This window comes from Budorcas taxicolor, unplaced genomic scaffold (assembly GCF_023091745.1).
Source record: "Budorcas taxicolor isolate Tak-1 unplaced genomic scaffold, Takin1.1 scaffold3457, whole genome shotgun sequence".
NCBI lineage: Eukaryota > Metazoa > Chordata > Mammalia > Artiodactyla > Bovidae > Budorcas > Budorcas taxicolor.
The window spans coordinates 3,930-23,501 of NW_026292144.1; the positions used below are offsets into that span (position 1 = coordinate 3,930).

The following is a 19,572-nucleotide window of genomic DNA, read 5'->3' on the forward strand; positions in this document are numbered from 1 at the left end:
TTCCCAGGGATAAATGCTGACTTATTCATCGAAATAATAGAATCCAAAGTATGTTTCAATCGGTTAGCAATCACCTTTGAGATACACTTGTAAATCACATTACAACAAGAGATTAACCGAAAATCTTGAACATGAGTGGGGGTGATAGATTTATATGATCTAATACCAGAAAATAAAATACTGTAATAATTAATTAATACTATTAAGTTGATTGAATTGGAAGCGTACCTTTATTGTAGCTATCAAAACTATCTTTATGATAATCTTACAAAAATATTGAGCGACGTGTTATGGTAGGCATATCTAGACTAGGGGCTCCCTCTCCCTCTCTAACTTCTGAATGGTTGCTCTCAATGGGGCAAGCCAACCCTAATAGCCTAATATATAGACTACTAGTATTATGGATGGGAGAGAGGGTCTAGCCGAAAAACTGTATTGGGCCCCCTATCAAGCTTCCCTATAAATTAAACAGGCTCTACATCTTACATACCATACCACTGAAAATAATATCCATGAGATGGACCTAGGCCCAACTGGAGTGGATCACTATAAAATTATGTTTTGGGCTTTACCGGTCAACCTCAACCTGTTTTCCTAAAATAACAAAATATTCAATCAGTGGAAGCCCATAACTAAAAAATTCCAACAGTCTCCTACTTGGGCAACACTGATTGGTTTTACACTTTGAAAACATTTTATTTTATCAAAACGACTCTCGGGCTGAAAACAACTTTAGTGGCCACAAATATAAACGTCTCAATCTAGAATCCAGTCCAACAAGTCATCAATATCGAACCATAACAGTCGTTACACCATCTTTCGGTTTCGGCATAGGACTCCTATGATCACAAATACTAACGCCTATCGACATGGATTCCATGGTGTGGTAAAGTGTAGTGTGGTTTTTGGCACATGTGATCCAACGATAATGATGAGTATGCCAAACCACAATCGGCCATTTTATGGTCTTGTAAGACCCTTTATGGGATTAGATCCCCTTTTGCCTCATAAGAAGCCTTTAATATTTATTGGGGTATACAAACCCCCTTTTAATGATTCTAAACCAAAGTCACTTCAATAATGAAGCCTTTAACTGTATATCTCGAGATATGAAGCTTTAGACCTGTGTGAGCTCACAACAACTTTATCTGTATACACATAAAACATTGATCACTATCTGAATATAATGGGAACAAAACTTTAAGATACTGTAATTAATTACTCAAAATAAACTGTACCCTTACACTTTACGCTTCTAACCTAAAGCATTTGAAATGAAGCATTAACAGAGCTTCAGTATAAGTTCCCAAAATGCATGCATTACAATATTCACTGCACTCTAATCTGAGCGTATAACCTGGTTGCACTTGCATAAGCATACCAAGCACATAGCTATACCTTAAACACTTGTTGGCAATAAATTTCCATAGCTTATGCCTTTATAACCCACCAACATATCCAAGTTGTGTAAATAATTAAGCAGGTAAAAATAATACGATTGAATCACAATCATCACTACTAGCTCAGATAAATAACTGTAAATATTTTAATAACTGAATATGAGAGTAATAATCGCGTATTAACAATTTAGTAAAAGAAAACCATGCTCCCACTAACCAAATATTTCAAAATCAATGAACACCCACGCACTTAATGACAACTACTTTGGTTAGTGACATTACAATCCCGAAAACATATTATGATTGTAATCTTTAAACTTTAAAAGTGTTGGACTTTTAACTCTCATAAAAGAAAAAACTATATAAACTTCATCTCTAAATAAAGAGACACTCCAAGAATATGAGCATGTCAAGGTTTAACAAATTTCATCGACTAAAATTGTCTTTAACCATATAAGTCACTATATAAATCTCAACCTTGACTTTTATGTAGAACGCAATGACCTCTATATATACACTGGTTTGTCTCTAATTCTTAAATGAGATATATATGTTATGCTCATATTAAAACTGTAGTATACATGAACTCTCTTTTAGGCATGATACTTTATAGCTTCCTTAACAATAAACATTCACATTTATACATTGGAGCATGACCTTATAAATATGTTACTCCCACTGACCTTAAAGTTCACTGTCACTTTAAAACTTTATATCTTTTATGACTTTAAAACTTGTATATTGCAAGTGAAATCTTCTAACGTAAAATATGTTCTTTTATGATGAAAACATCAATGAAACTTTTCTGTAATGTTTACACTTGCAAAACTATATGTTACTAGGAAGCTTTATTAGCATACAATACCATTATCATGGAAAACCAAAATAACATAATGCACGCCAAACACTATCTATCCACTAAATCTTAAAGATAGTAGTAGATGTACTCTTGAATAGACAATTTAAGGACTATAACGTCAAACCTTATCTTCTTTCACAAACAATAGAAGCCTTCAATTGAAATATATGTAAGACAAGTACTTGACTTTGAAACCTTGATAGCCTTAAGCTAGGATGTATTGACATATATGCTTCCAAAATAATTTCTACATTTTGAATCCTTCAGATGGAAGCCCCTTTTAAAATATTGCATAAAAGCAATATACTTAATACTTTGACTACATATAGTTATCATTATAAAAATGACTAATCAGGAAGTAAAGTTCCATGAAAATCTATTCACCTTGGAACAATCAAACATACACGTGGAAAAATAGAACCATGGAGGGAGACAATCATGATTATGTGCAATAAACCTTCCATGACCACTTGAAGTGCAAGTAAGATGTGTTATAATAGTAACTTTAATATAAACTCAAACTTTATGATTAAGCACAAAATGATGCACATCATATGAACTTGCAACTCAAACATTCTAGTCAAAGACTTGTCCCATTGGAGACTCTAACGTGTCTTGTAAATACTTTCAAGAAATGCTACTTTATGTCTTAGAGTCTTCACAAGCGAATAGTCATAGAAACCTGAATCTTGGGCAAAAGATTTCCCAATTAAATTACTTTAATATCCTTGTTATTCGCATATACTTTTCAAGCTTAACGTACACAATTATTGTCCTTCCAAGAAGTAACCTATCCTAGAATCCTTCTTTATGTCTCATAAACCATAATGGATAACCCGCTTCGGCTAAGTTATCCAATTTGATTTAAAGATCGTCCAATTGGGATAAGTCCTAAAATCTTTGTTGAAAATCTTGTAAGCCTTAATGAACAATCTGACATGGTAAGAACCATTTATACGATCTATGACAAACTTATAACCCTTATATTATTGAACAAGTTTAATCACACATTCAAACATTGCTCATGGAGAACCTCCAATTAAACTTAAATGACTTTACATATATATGTTATCAACCTTACCTTGCCCAAAAGTATATTGCTCTAACCATTTAACTCTCGTAATGTCATCAAAATAGGTAGCTCATGCAAGAGACAAATAAATAAAGTGTTATATTTTCTAGCTTTAAAAATTGTGATGACATAATTAAGACTGACTTGAAAAGGAGTACAAAAATATAACTAGCCAAGCATGCAACTTTAATATGGAAGAGCATTCTTTTACTTTTTAAATTTAGTTAATCACTACAAAAGTCAAACTTGAGAAACATCTATAAGTCTATACAATGTGTTGATGACATCGATATCCCAATCATAAGATAACCTAAATTACAACAGTTCACTTCATATAATTTTAACAAATAGAGATATATTCAACAATTACAAGGAAATTAATTATATGCAGAATATAATATTTACAGGAAGAACAAACTTGATATCTCTTAAGAGTTCTTTACCAAATATGACAGCTTTACAGACAAATCAAGTACTCATGTAATTTTATCCCATAATTACATGCCCCAAAAGGAGTACTCAAGCACATCTTTATAAGACAAGCTTTATAATTCCACAATTGGAATAAATCTCAATCTCGATACATGCATAAGGAGTCAATAAAAGACACTTCCAACTATAATATAATATCTCAACCTTAAAATATCTTTATAATGTGGAAAAGTTTAATGGTTTCGAGGATCTCAAATTCACTTTTGAATAAAATTATCTTGAAAAAGTCCTCATAATAAAACCAACCTTTAAAGCACTCATATCGCATGATAAATAAAAATAATCATTGCCAATTAGAATCTTAATTAAAGATTTTGATTATTCAATACGATGTTGCTAACTGTAATAGAAATATGAAATAGTGACTTAATTAAAGGGAATAAATTGTAATAGCAACATCTTCATGAGAGTTCAAAGTGTATACTGCATTATTCCCCTTCGGGCAGAACATACAACATACTATATCAATCTCCCACTCAAGTAAAACAGTGAGACAACTCTAAAGAGATCTACCCCCTTTCGGGCAGACAAACCCCTTCAAAGTTAAATAAAATGACCCTACTGCCACTTCCACTTCTCCTAAATTAATACACACAACTACCCCCTTCGGACAGACAATTGTGTACACTAATTCGAAGAAGAAAACATCCCAAGATCCTTATCAAATAAATTGTAATAATATAGAGGTCCACTTCGGCGCAACCGTCTACATCAACCACAAAATTATTCAACTGGGACAATCTCACCCTTTATATTAAACATACAAATAATCCATTGTCCACAAATTTTAAATTTTACCTTGTGTGCAGCCATAGGAAATGAACCATTAAAAAGTGTACTGGACAAAGTGGTTCCACTGACAGACCCTTTAGCCACACTATAGTTATAAAAGTGAATGTGAAACGTAAGTAATCATTCAAAATCAACATTTCTTTAATGCTGCTTCATGCATAAATAAATAGGAAAGTAAATCTTCATGTTGTGCCCATCCATGCAGGCATAACTTAAAAATTTGGCTTTAATATAAACAATGCACATTGTTCCGGACAATAAACAAACTTTAGCGAAATCTTGTCCATTATATAGACTAGCTTATTATGCAGAGCACAACAATATTAAGCTTTACCGATTTCTTGTCTAGAGAGGCCACAATCCCCAAGACCACTTGGGAAGCAAATAACCATAGATGGGAAAAGATACTATACAATACTGAAATAATTCCATTGAAAATTTGTGAAGCTTTGGCCACTTCAATAGAACAACTATCACTAAATTGACTCATGCCTAACCAAAGGTGAAAAGCACGGAACATCCAGATTACAAGTTCTTGTCTTGCCATGGATGCTATATTCCTTTATGAAATGTTAATCAACTTCTAGGCAGGAAATAGAAAAATAAAATAGGTAAGACATATTCCAAACATTGTGCAGTTGACGAATTCGGGTGCAAAAGAAAATTCTTTAGCATAATTTAGCATCACACCTTATGTAATTTTCATAATTTACTTCCAGTTTGAAGTTGCAATAGATAGCATCAGAAAGTAAGTTGATAGGTTTTTCTCTCCTCAACTAATAATATTTTTGTTCTTCAATTATGATTCCAAAATTATTTCCTAGGTACCTTACTACTCAAAAATAGACATTGTTACAATCTTTATGCTCAAAACTGATCAGGCCCACAAAAGTGATATCAATGTGTTGTCTTACATAGGGTCAACATAAATTTCCTATTAAGCTATTTAACTTATCTGGAGACATATACTCTCTCAGTAGGCTTAATAGATAAAATTAACATAGGCATCATTAAAGACTTTTGTCTCAATCAGAACAACTCCTCATACCAGATTTACAAGACACGATCAATCAGTTATATCACAGGAGAAGAAAATAGAAACAACTAAAAATTATTGAGAATCAAATGTTCTAGCATGTGATGTGATCACAATCAGAGAAACTATCAATGCATTGCCACGGGCTAAAGTATAAAAGAGTAATATTCTCTAATTTTCATGTACTCTCTTTTGATTCGTTTTATACCACGTTGTTGCCTATAAGATATTCATTTTCTATAACCACCCTCACCACCATATGGGAACAATGACAAATTTTGCATCGCCATAAAATCAAGAATTGAATATAGTTTTGTTATCCAGTTAAAACCCTTATTAAAAAAAATGCATCTGTCGTTGTTTTAGGACAAAAGTCACCCATGATTAAAGCAGCCACTACTTTTCTTTTGTTGGAATATTATATTCCTCTGCATCTAGCTCTTATCACTACATAACCAGATTCAGAACTTATATACTCGATTTGCAAACCTATAACGTGTTATTTCAGATGTTTTAATTAATTGCCGCTATCCGACTTATCAAGCCCCAGAAACCACATATAGTTTTGACTAATCATAGCTTGACACGATTGTATACAATTGCTGCTACTTTATTCAACAAAGTTATCAAAGCATAAATATATGACTCAATCTTAAAAGCAAAGATCGAGAACAACTACGGATATAACACAAAATTACATAAACTTTTATGGTGGGTGGAATTAATCTAATAGATCAATCATAAAAGCAAAAATTCTTCCATGCAGGTTTTATTTCTGATATTAGTGGCTCTGATACCACTTGTTACATTAATATGATCTAATTATACCAAAAAATAAAACACTGCAATAATTAATTAATACTATTAAGTTGATTGAATTGGAAGCGCACCTTTATTGTAGCTATCAAAACTATCTTTATGATAATCTTACAAAAACTTGAGCGACGTGTTATGGTAGGCACGTCTAGACTAGGGGCTCCCTCTCCCTCTCCAACTTCTGAATGGTGGCTCTCAATGGGGCAAGCCAACCCTAATAGCCTAATATATAGACTACTAGTATTCTGGATGGGAAAGAGGGTCTAGCCTAAAAATTGTATTGGCCCCCTCATCAAGCTGCCCTATAAATTAAACAGGCTCTACACCTTACATACCAAACCACTGAAAATAATATCTATGAGACGGACCTAGGTCCAACTGGAGTGGATCACTATAAAATTATGTTTTGGGCTTTACCGGTCAACCTCAACCTGTTTTTCGAAAACAACAAAATATTCAATCAGTGGAAGCCCACAACTAAAAAATTCCAACATGGGGTTCTTCACTTTAGGAATGAGGTTAATTGCAGTGGTGTTGATTTGCTTAAGTAATTTCCCAACTTCAAGAGAAGATATGACAACATTACAAAAATCATCTTTAATAAGCTCCCATGAGAACATAAAGAAATGAGCCGAGAACCATCTGGCCCCGGTGACTTGCTGTTATGTATTAAGAACAAAGGTTCTTTAATTTCAACATTGGAAACTGGAAGAGTAAGAGTGTCTCAATGGTCATCAGGGATAGTCTAGTTCAATATGGACTGAAGATCATCAACCAAGAAACTATCACCAACAGGATTTTCTTTACCTAACAAATCAGAGTAGAATCTAATGACAATATTTTTAACCTCATTCTCTGAAACAGTTTGGCTACCATCTTCCTTGAGAATTGAATGAATATTATTCCTCACTTTTTGGCCTTGGATAATCTTATGAAAATAAGAGGTATTAGGGTCCCTCTCTTTCATCCACATAATTCTAGCTTTTTGTTTAAGCATCGAATCCTCTTTAGCTAGAGCCATATCCAGTTGAGCCTTCAATATCTGTCCTTGTTCCAGTGAATTTGGAGAATAAAGCCCATTAAGAATTTTATTTTGAATAACAGCCAGGCTACATCTCAGCTCCTCAATAATGCCTCCAATGTTTTTAAATTTTTCCTGGTTAAATTTCTTCAAAGCTGCTTTAATTGTCTTAAGCTTCTGCACAAAGCAGTACATAGGATAATCAACCACCTGTTGGGACCATAAATTTTCAATCAACGGAACATAATCCTTATGAGAAGTCCAAACATTATAGAAACTGAAAGGGGGTTCTACGATCAAACTGCTGAAGAAAAGAGAAACATAATGGGCAATGGTCTGAGATAGAAGGCATGTCCATAATTACCTTCGAGTTAACAAACCTGTTAATCCATTCGTTGTTCACTAGCACCCTATCAAATTTCCTAGCTCTAACTGTGGCATCACTTGCATTATTGCTCCAAGAGAAATCCGGGCCAACGTAAGTATGTTCAATAAACTCAGCCTGTTCCAAACATTCTATAAATTCAATTACACCACCAAAAGACAATTACATCTAAATCTTTCTTCAATTCTAAGAATCTCATTGTACTCACCCAGGGCACAAAAATGGAGGTTGTTAAATTTTTAGGACCACTCAATGAGTTTAGCCTATAACCTTTTTCTTTCTAAATAATCATTGCTACATAGACAAAACTGACAAACCACTGATTGCTATTATCGAGCAGCGAGAAATGGCAGAGAATCGCTTGGTCACGAGCATCAATAACAGTGCAATTAATTGTAGATTTATCTCAAAAAACCCAGATTCTACCTCTTAGTGAATGGGTATAGTTATTTGTGAAACCCCAACTATTGAATATTCTGTTAACCACTAATTGGGCACTGCTCAGTTTGATTTTAGTCTCAAGCAGACCAAAAATGTTGAAGTTTTTCCTTTTGACAAAAAGTTAGACCTCCTTTTGTTTAAATGCCTTATTCATACCTCTCACATTCCACACTCCAATATTCATGAATGTATATCAGGTGGTTTAGTAATTTCTTGCGGGTTTTCCACTGACTCATGCCCGATTTTGAACTCCTTGAGAATGTCTAGAAGATGAATCTTTTCATTGTCAAGGGCATCAAATTTGTTAGTTGTAGATTTACTTGCATTAGCTTGCAATTTATGGGAGGTCTTTTTGTTAGTTGTAGCTCCAATATTCATGAATGTATATCAGGTGGTTCCTACGTGTTGCTCCAATCCTAGCAGGGGAGGTCTTTTTGTTGTTAGAAGAAGGTATTTCATTTTTTCTGTACATCTATCCAATCATCCTTCGAGGGTGCAAGTCCCTTATCAGCCATTTTTTACCCAACCTTTTCTTCAACAAGTCTCACAGGTTCACAATTACCATCTGCCATAGATTCATTGTTGTTCACATCTCTCTACACCTTCTTGGTTTTCAGATATTTTTTACCAAGGTGGCCCAACTTCTCACAGTATTCACACCATTGTGGTCTCCAAGTGTACTCAACCTCAACCTTAATAATATTACCATCACCCATATCCAAAGGAATAAGCTCCCGCAGCTTTTTCTTAAGATCAACATCCACACACATCTTAGCATAGCTAAGTCTAGTTCTAGTTTCAGTAGTTGTATCCATCTGAAGGGGAGTACATAGAGCACTAGTAAGCATACTCGAGCCCTTCTTAGTCCACATCACAAGGGGCATATTCCATAATTTGACCCATATCGGTATGTTGTCTGATTTGAAGCTCTCATAACGCGTGTTGGGTTTCCATCTTTGAAGAAGTAAACGCTTATTACCCACATGCTAGAATTGTTCGAGCACCTTCTTACATTTATCCTCATCCTCAAAACGAAATACATATAGTCATTCAATCCCTGATTTAATCTCCACTTTCCCGAATTTTTGCCATTGCGTATCACGAACTTACTTAACAAGAGAGAAGGGGGGGATTTTGTCCAAAAATTGTCCAACCAAGCAATTTTTTCAATAAGATTTACTTTCCTCAATGACTTCGTAAGAAGGGTGAACAATAATGTCTCCATTCTCAAACTCAAGGTCTTCCAATTCTAGTTTAAAAGCCTCCTTAAAATGACCTTCAAAGAAATTTTTCCAAGTTTTAGGAGCAGGAAAGTTAGCTCTTACCTCTGTTTCTGGAACAGTTGATATAATATTTCACATCGGACGCGGAGGTCTTTGGGCTGCTTGATATATAGGATAACATCCTTGTATTGTGCATGCGTATTTTCCTGGCAGTGGCTAGGAGGCTACAAAACTGTGAGGAGTATGGGCTCCAAAGCGGACAATACGTGCATAGTGCATTTCTGGGCCTGCTCGCCATGGCCTCGGTGCTCGCTTGGGCCCAAGTCCCAGGGGTATCCTACAGGCGTGGGAGTTGGGTTCGGGGCATTACAAAGGTGGTATCAGAGCCGACGCGTTCGTATGGCCAGCGAGGACGCTAGGTCTCCAAGGGAGGGCAGGTGTAATATCCCACATCGGACGCGGAGGTCTTTGGGCTGCTTGATATATAGGATAACATCCTTGTATCGTGCACGCGCGTTTTCCTGGCAGTGGCTGGGAGGCGACAAAACCGTGAGGAGTATGGGCTCCAAAGCGGACAATACGTGCATAGTGCGTTTATGAGCTTGCTCACCATGGCCTCGGTGCTTGCTTAGGCCCAAGTCCCAGGGGGTATCCTGCAGACGTGGGAGTTGGGTTCAGGGCGTTACAGTTGAGGCCTTAATAGTTGGAAAGCTAGGCTCAACTAGAGACCCGTATTGTACAGACCTGGACCCCAAGCTGCCTTTAGAGCAAGAACCTGCCTCAGCGATTTATTTCAGAGGATGAAACTTCTCTACCACCATAGAAGGATGTGTGATTTCCTTAGAGCTCAAATCAACATTATGTGCACTCCTAACAACTGAAATTACAAGAGACGAAGGGGGCATAGAAAGGCATCCAGTCCGCCTTAGCTCCATCAGCGATGAGGAAAGTGATAGCACAAAAGGAGAACCACCACCATTTCTCCCCGTAGAGGCGTAGACTTAAAAACAGTTTTGGGTTTCCTCCGAGCCATAGGGCTCAGAAAAAAACCAAGAAGAAACTAAGGGACGGTTTAGTAGAGTGTTTAGGTTGCAAGATCTATGAGAAATCAGTCTAAAAGTGTAAAATATGTACCACATGATTTATATAGAAGAATTACTTAAGAGTATATTATAATAACAATCTTCAAAATATAGGAAAAACGGGTTTGGTGCTTAAACTTTTATTTTCTACATTTTAGTCTCTAAATATCCATTTTGTTTTATAATTAGTCCTTTTAGTGAATTTTGTCATAATAATTACCAGAGGTTATCATATGTAAAAGTAGAATTAATATAATGTTTCATTATCTTTTGGATGAAATTCATTAGACATGAAGGATTAAGACTAAAAGTTTTTTAATAGTTTTAAAAGTAAAACAAGAAGAAAAGCAAGAACAGAAAATTCATTTTTACAATTAATGCAACAATCGAAAAAATAGTGATAATAATGTTAAATTTAACACAAATAAAATATATTATCACTAGTTTTATACTAAAACTCTAAGCTTAAGGCTGCAAAATGTAAAGATCGCAAACCCTAACCACTAAATTCAACTTGTAATTCAATATCTTGCAATTAATCAACTAGATACAGATATATAATACATAATGCAAAGAAAATAATGCCTAAACCGAAATTACATTCTTAGCTTCTATTGATAAAACCCTAAACCCAAACATTAAAATCGTTTGGAGATCAAAAAAATAAGAAAAAACTAACCTTTAATGAATGTTATAAACCTCAAACTAGCAATCCACGCGAGCTACTTTTTTTTTGGAGCTTGAGATTAGCCAGCCACGGTTGTCTTCTCCATCGCAGGTGTGTGTATGTGTTTTTTGTTTTTGTGTGTGTGTGTATAATGCTCGTTTTCTTGCGGATGAGTAGCATAGGACTTAGTGGAGTACATGTGGCTCCCTCCACTAAGTCCACATGCTCTATATAATTTTTTAAAAAAAAATATAGGCAAAATGACATTTATGCGCATAATGATATTAATTCTAACTGACGGAGGTAAACAGTAGGAACCAATTTGGGTATTTTAAAAATCTCAAAGACCAATTTTGGTTTTATGCAAAACATTAGGGACTAAAAAGCATTTCACATTACTATAACTGGAAATTCAATCAATGCGCAGATATTTGCCTCTCCATAAATGTGAGATATTTGGAAACCAGGCCTATTGTGGGTATTAAATTTAGGGAGTTAAGTATTCAAAAAGGGAAAAAACCAATTCAGTTCCTAAGGTTTAATATAAAGATCAATTAGGTCCCTGTGTTTTGGGAAAAGCCAAATTGGTCCCTCCGTTAAGTAAGGGGCCGTTTAAGTTAACGGTTTCAAGAACAAAGTTCTCATTTAGCTTTAAAAAAAAAAACCAAACCAAACCTCCCCTATTCCCATTCCCATTCATCTCTCTCTCTTCATCAAACACACACACAGCGGCCCATACCAACCCTTCCCCTCTCCCACCACCTCCCCATTTCCCTCCCCCACCCCCAACCCTTCAGACTGGACCCTTCCCTTCCCCTTATGCAACTCTTTTTCTCCCTCGCTTTCTCTAACACTCACTATCTCTCAGTCACACATGCACGCACAACAACACACATATAGTGGCCCATACACCATTACACAATGGCATACACACCAACACACAACCTTCCCCTCTCCGGCACTCTCACTTAGGTAACTGTCAGGAACCATCTATTTATGTGTTTGTATATATGATTTTTTTTTATATTTTATTGATTTTGTTAAAAATATGTATTTATATATATATATATATATATATATATATATATATATATATTTATTTATTTATTTATTTATGTGTCTGTATGTGTGTGTGCAATACAAAATGGGTAATATAATATCTAATATACAAAAGATATTGGTAATATATAAAATATATAAGTAATCGATAATACATATGATATATACAATATTTATATAATATAATTGGTAATTATATATATTAAAATATAGATATATATGCATTTTAATTATATTTTTGATTTGATATATTTATATATCCAGTTGTGGTGGAGTGTTGAATTTGCCTAAGTAATTGATTCATTGTTGTTTTCCTTGTTACATAGATATGGTTCATCTACTAAAGTTTTTTAAGGTTATTTTGCAACCTTCAAACACTAGGCTTGTAAGTTTCTCTAAATTGATTCATTCTAAGTAAATGCATTTTAACCTATGGTTTACAAAATTAAGATTGCATGTTATATAGAGTCTGTCAATTAAATTTATTGAAAGATACCTCGACCACATAGTGCCTACATACACATTGAAGTGTAACGGCATGTCGCATATGGTGAAGTTGGAAGAAATAGATGGTAGGTATTACTTTAAGGACGGTTGGATAGAGTTTGCGAATGTTATTGCTATAAAAGTTGGAGAGTTTCTAGTGTTTTATTGGAAAAGTCCGGGAATATTTAAGGTTCAAATCTTCAGCCATAGTGCTTATGAGAGAGATATTAACTGTAAGTCTAACTATTCTGTTATTTCTACATTTTTAATAATAGTTATCATAATCATGTTAATTTTTTTAATGATGAATATATTGCTAAGGTGCCCATTGAGATTGATAGCGATGAGAGTGATAAGAGCGATAAGAGCGATGAGAGCAATGATAATAATGAGAGTGATGAGAGCAATGAGAGCCAAGAGGTGGAAGAAATAGAAGTTGATAGTGAGAAAACTGAAGAGGTCAATGGTGAAGAAGGTGGTAAGCATGTTCTGAAGTTTTAGTGAAGAATGACAGACATTATATGATAACTCTTCTTCTTTATTGTTCCTAAGAATGTTCTGAACAAATTCAAAATCATGATTACATGCTAATTATCATGTTTGGAATATATTGTAGCCTCTCGCAAAGAACTTGCAGAAGGGACTGGAATATTTGAGACTGGCACAATGACCGTTATTGATTGTCATAACAATCAATACAGTCTTAGAGTGGGTTGGCGACAGGCAGGGACGTACTTTGTCTCTTCTGGTTGGTCTGCCCTACGCAACGCTCATAACATGAAAAGAGGCGATAAGTGTGTATTTGAACAAATTGATGGAGGACAATTCAGATTTCGAGTATTATGACTTTTTTTTACTGATATCTTATGACTTTTTTTTGGACATTTTAATGTTGTTTATGCTTGAATTGGATTATTTATTGCTTTTTTCCCCGATGTGTATTTATGGGATTAGTTATCTTGTTTTTTTTTAATGTGTATTGGATGATTAATTTAATTTGGACTTATTTTGGTTTTTATTATAATTTCAGGGACCAATTTGGTTTTTATCTTTTGTAAATATAGGGGCATAGTAGTCTTTTTACTCGGTCAAAGGTTTGACTGTTACAAATAGTGTAACTTCTGTCAAGTGTAGGGACTAAAATGGCCTTTTTCCAAAACACAGGGACCTGGTTGGTTTTTATGTTAGACCTCAGGGACTAAATTAGATTTTTTCCTATTCAAAAATGACACTTTAGAACTAAAACTCAAAGACTTTAGTATTAATTAACCTTCTGCCCGACCCCAAGGGTCGCCTCAAGTGGTAGAGGTTCTACTACTACCCACGTGAGGTCTCGAGTTAGAGACCAGTAAGCGTGAGATGCTAGTAGGATTTCTCCCACAGAGGATCAAACATTAACTTATGCGGTGCATGTGGCTGTTGCATTTTCGGAGTTTTGGTTTACATTCAGTCGTTTAGCCAAACTAGAGAATGCTGACGTGCTACATCCCCTCTTGAGTGGGTAGGATTAATTCAATCTATGTCTTGTGGACTGGTTGAGTGGGGATGTTTTCCAAAATTAACAACAACAAAAATAAAAAAATTTAACCTTCTGCCCACCTTTGCTGCGAGATTGGACAATCTGGGCCTGGAGATCGACATCTTTGTAAGTTGTTGCACATGAAACAAAAATTAGGTAAAGAACCACAAGCCAAAGTCCGACGATACTCAGACCAAGAAAAGAGAAAAGTCTCATGTTCACACTTAACAAGCCTGCCCTCTGTTTTTGGATAACGTAAGAATTTAACTGGTGGAGTAGATTATTAGATTATTCAGCAGAACTCAATCATTAACTGGTAAACTCTCGATTGTAATAATGCGCTCTCACTTATATTTCAAGTCAATCAAAAGTAAAACTTTAAAGCAATATTAGAAAATTTCAAATCTGCGAAATCATCCCATTCCTGTTAGACCATATATTTGGAGACTTAAAAAGCCTGCCCCTTATTTAGCAAAAATAAAAGATAAAATTAAATCCTGCACCTTTTAGCTGGACTCTGCCAAATTACTTGGCCCCCGTAAGACCTGTGAAGATAATCAGCACAAAGAATAAATTAATGCGCGCTTAGATGTCTCACCTACCTTTATACTTATCGAAAACTTAAGAAAAATCTAACCGGAAAATAGAGAAGGAAAAAGAGCCAAACAACAAGTTCATGGACTATGTATTAAGTCTGGTTTAAGTTTGTAAATAAATATGTGATAATATCATAGACATATGTAGTTGTTATACTTGGGTCTTATGAAAAAGAGTCCTTGTCTATGTTTATATTGTCTCCCTTCCTTGCTCTCCTTGTATGATGTAGACGCCATGTACCAATCTTTTTATCTACTGCAACAATTGAAACTATTGCAAAAAGGTTAAAAATCTTTGTAAATGATTTTATGCAAGGGGTTTTCAACCATTGCATATGGTCTCTTGCAATTCTTTATATTGTAACTTCTTTTTTTTTTTTTTTTTGTAAATAATAAGCATGCAATTGAACTATAATTTTGAAACCTTTATAGAAAATTAATCTCATGAGTAAAATCAAACAATAAGTGATAAAAAAAAATTTCCCCATACAATTAAGTATATAAAACTATTGTAAAAAGTTTTAATTTATATGACTGACTAAAAAAACTGTTTCAATAAGCTGGCAGCTATTGCAACTTCTATTTTTTTTCTTTTTTTTTGTTGGAGTATTGCGAAAGAAATCAAAATTGATAAGGGTTGAATGTGTGTCAGCCCGAACTCAGCTCTGTACCTGTAAAACAAGATAAGGTACTGTAGGTATTACTAGTCGAGAACTCCATCCAGTGTGGATGTAAGTTAGTATGTCCGATCTAAAATAATTACTGAAAGTGAGAGAGTAATAAATAAGTTGTTAATACTTTAATAGGTGCATTTAATGGACTATTTATACTAACTAAGTTTCACCCTAAGTATGCCCTAAGCACGCTCCCATGGCCCCCCACATAATGTGACTGCCAAGGCCCTGAGGTCTGGCGATTGACCTCTCTCATTGACTATAAAATTTCATCGAGTCCTGAGTATAGTTTGAATCTTCTTGGTGGGTCAGATCCGGGTCGGGGTTTCCACCCATTTATAAAGTTGTGGTGTAAAAGGCCACTAGTACGAAAGACTTCCTATTGCAGACAATTTGATTATTGAATAAAGATTTTGTCATGGTTTCAGTTTATAAATTTTGGTGCTCAAATTGCAAGTGAAATTCTATTAAAAGCAATTTTCGCTCCTCTAGAATCATATTTTTGCTCTCCGTCACTTTATCAGCTTCCTTTGCGGCTGAAAAATCTTGGAATTGTCCTAATAATACAGATGCATATTAAAAGGATAGCAACAAAGGCAAATGCAAAAGATTCAAGAATTTCGGCCAAAGGCAAAAGCAAAAGCTTAATCACAACCAATGTTAATATGACCATATTATAATGTGCATAAAGAATTGTCCTAATCACAGTACACATGCATGACAAGGATAGCTACAAATTTAACATTGTTAAAGTCACGAATTTCAGCCAAAGGAAAAAGCAGTAGATTCAATCACTAGCGCATACAAAAAGAACATGTTGAAGATAGAACCTGAGAGACACATATAACTAATAATGTTGAAGGAAGATGAGACAAGTATCTAACTAATGCGGAAGCTCACACTCTAAACTAATATGTCATAGGCTCTTTTACGTCATTTGATTGTCATTGTATTCTCGTCGGTGTTTTAGAAAGACTATTAGATTCTTTCCATAATATAATCTCAATATGTCATACTAAATAATCAAATATCACTCTCCATTACTCTCAGGGGTATGGTCTAGCAGTAGTAGGGGGACACAATTACTCATATGAGGTTGCGAGTTCGACACTTTACTACTCAAGAGTTTTGTCATTGACTGACCTGACCCAAGAGTTTTACTATTTGGTGATCAGGCTCTACCAAATAATCTGATAGTCAATTCCGCCAACTGAATTCCCACATGATCCAAAAGAAAAATGGATCACTCTCAATTTCTCAATAGTTTAGTGTGTAAAAATGTGAATGGAATGAATACCTTGAGAGTGATTCAATATTTATTTAATAGAGAGAAAAAATGTGACTATTCACAATAGAGAGACTCTTTAGTCCATAGATCTGAACTAATCAGATTCTACATTGATATGAGAGATGTTTGTCTCGTCAATGAACCCAATAATATTCACAATAACATGACAATAACATGACTATTCATGTTACAATGCCCCTTGTGGCCAAATGAGTCAAATACTTCATCTTCCAACAAATGTAAAAAGATAAGAAAAGACAAGTTTCACATATCTTTCTTTTCATATTTTACGTGGGCTAAGATTTCACATTGTTTAGGAGCTACGAACACATTTACAGCGACGAATGCAAAGGAAAGGATAAAGACATGTCTTCACCAAAAATTTATCTATATTTGTAGGTTCACGTTAGTGCTGAAAAGTACGACAAGCGATGATGCCCAACCAGTTATTTCATTTTTGCATATCAAGTTTATAACTCACATAATAATCTTTCTAACTTGTCAAAGTATATAAATATAAAAACAAGCAAGTCTATTTCGTTATGCGTCAACCGAATTATTCTAAATGGCTCTTTCAGTTCAGAAACAAATTGTTTTAAATGTTCCTGGTAAAAGGGTAATCTTAATTAAGTGGAATACTATCAATCTCAGATTTGGATATGGAGGGCAACATAATTACATTTAGTCAGAGACCTCAGCTGCTCAAAGTGAAGGAGAAAGTGAGACTAAATTCATTTGGAAGCTGCTGTGGATGGAAATTTGATTCAAGATCAGATGATTAAGAGAGTATTTATTTCAGTACTCAAATTATTACATCTGCTTATACTACAACATTTTAGTTTATTTGCAACATTTCAATTGAAAAAGAAAAAATTATTGCAATAGATGTTTTATTACAATTGTTTTCTTAGCTGTCAGTGTAAATTAAAACTTTTACGAATAGTTTCATTTGCTGGAAACATTTAAAATATTTTCATCACATTTTGCTAATTATTATTAATTATGGAATTACTTTTTAGCAACGATTTTAAAATTGTAGTTCAATTGTAATCGTTGCTTATTTATTTATAAAAAGCCGTTGTAGAAAAGAATTGACAACGTAACCACATTCAATGGTTCTATTGCATAAAGTAATTTGCAATAATTTTTTGCCTTTGTTAAGTAACCACCACATCTAAAAGTTTAAACTATTAGAGAATAGTTTATTATTTTATTTATTATCTTCGACATGGCCCCACAAATGTAGGTAAAATTAATTTTTAATTAAATGGGTGGCAGTGAGTTTGAACCAATGACTTTTTAGCACCTAAATTCTAATATCATGGTAAGTGATCAGTCCACCTAAAAACTTAAATTATTATAAAAAGATTTATTATTTTATTTATTATCTTCAATGTTCTTCTTACAACAGTTTTTGAGTAATACTGAGCTTGTTCCATGAAACGGTCAAAAATGGAATCGGATATCATCGCTAAATTGCTCAATTTTAGTGTTCCAAATATAAATTTGATGTTCGAATAATATTGCCTCAACCTTTTTTAGGGAATAATTTGGAATTATGAGTGATCTGATAAATCTTCATATTAGTTTACGTCGCAAAATGTGCATAAAAGATGATTAAATAATTGCAGAGCTTTGCATGTTAAATGAGCATCAAGAGCACATAATTAACATGTAATTCATATACTATTCATACCACTCACTGCATTACATAAAGGCCTTGCTCATCAATACAAGAAATCCATAGGCCAATGATAATTCGATTCAATGAGCATTCTCAGCATAGCAGTAACTGAAAAGTGGAAGAAAAATACAACATAAATAAGGCCAGCATCAACTCTTATTTTCTAACTAGCGATAAGGTCTACGTGAGCTCATGAAGCAAGTCATCGTAGCTTAATTGGCTGCTGGTGGCTTACGGCCGCCATGGGGTGGCTTGTGGTGGTAGGGTGGGTAATGTGGCTTCTTATGTCCAGGCAAATGGGGCCGCTTCTTGTATGCTTCTTCATTACCTTCCGCTGGAGGGTGTCCAGGGTAGTGACCATATGGTGGAGGCGGCTTGTGGTAGGGTGGTGGCAAAGTTGGTGGCTTGTGGATGGGCGGTGGCAGAGTTGGTGGCTTGTGGATGGGTGGTGGCAAAGTTGGTGGTTTGTGCTCTGGCTTTGGTGGCTTGTGTTCTGGTGGAGGCTTTACTATTGGTGGTGGTTTGTGCACTGGCTTTGGTGGGTAGTGTTCTTTAGGAGGCTTCTCAATTGGGTGTGGCTTGTGAATAGGTTTTGGTGGTTTGTGTTGAGGTGGGTATGTGGGTGGCTTGCCATAGTCGGCAAACGAGGGGGTGGTGAGAGCTACCACAGCAAGAAGCAACACGAGCAAGTGTGTTGGGGACATTTTGGCTATGGTGATTGTTGTTGCAATGCTAATGAGAGATTGGTGCCCTTTTAAAGTAGTTTTTAGGACACTGTTGCTGGACTTGCGTCAACATCTTAATTTGAACACGTATCTTAAAAGTAAATTTCAGCAAGACTTTTGTATTCCGAGAATTGAGTGATGAATTTGTCTCTTATTCATTTGGGGCCCAAAGAGTTGAAAAGTTGGAAATTTTAGGTAAAGTATTTTTCACATTGTGATACAAACATTGGATAGGAGATTAGCGAGCATAAATTA

General features: G+C 34.8%; 1 protein-coding gene across 1 annotated transcript; it reads right to left on the minus strand.

Annotated features, from left to right (window-relative positions):
• Positions 1-18,804: 18,804 nt before the first annotated feature.
• Positions 18,805-19,296, minus strand: LOC128071317 (uncharacterized). The gene has a single exon (XM_052664202.1). It carries the CDS (start codon positions 19,294-19,296, stop codon positions 18,805-18,807), a length of 492 nt encoding a protein of 163 aa, XP_052520162.1.
• Between the last annotated feature and the right edge of the window lie 276 nt (positions 19,297-19,572).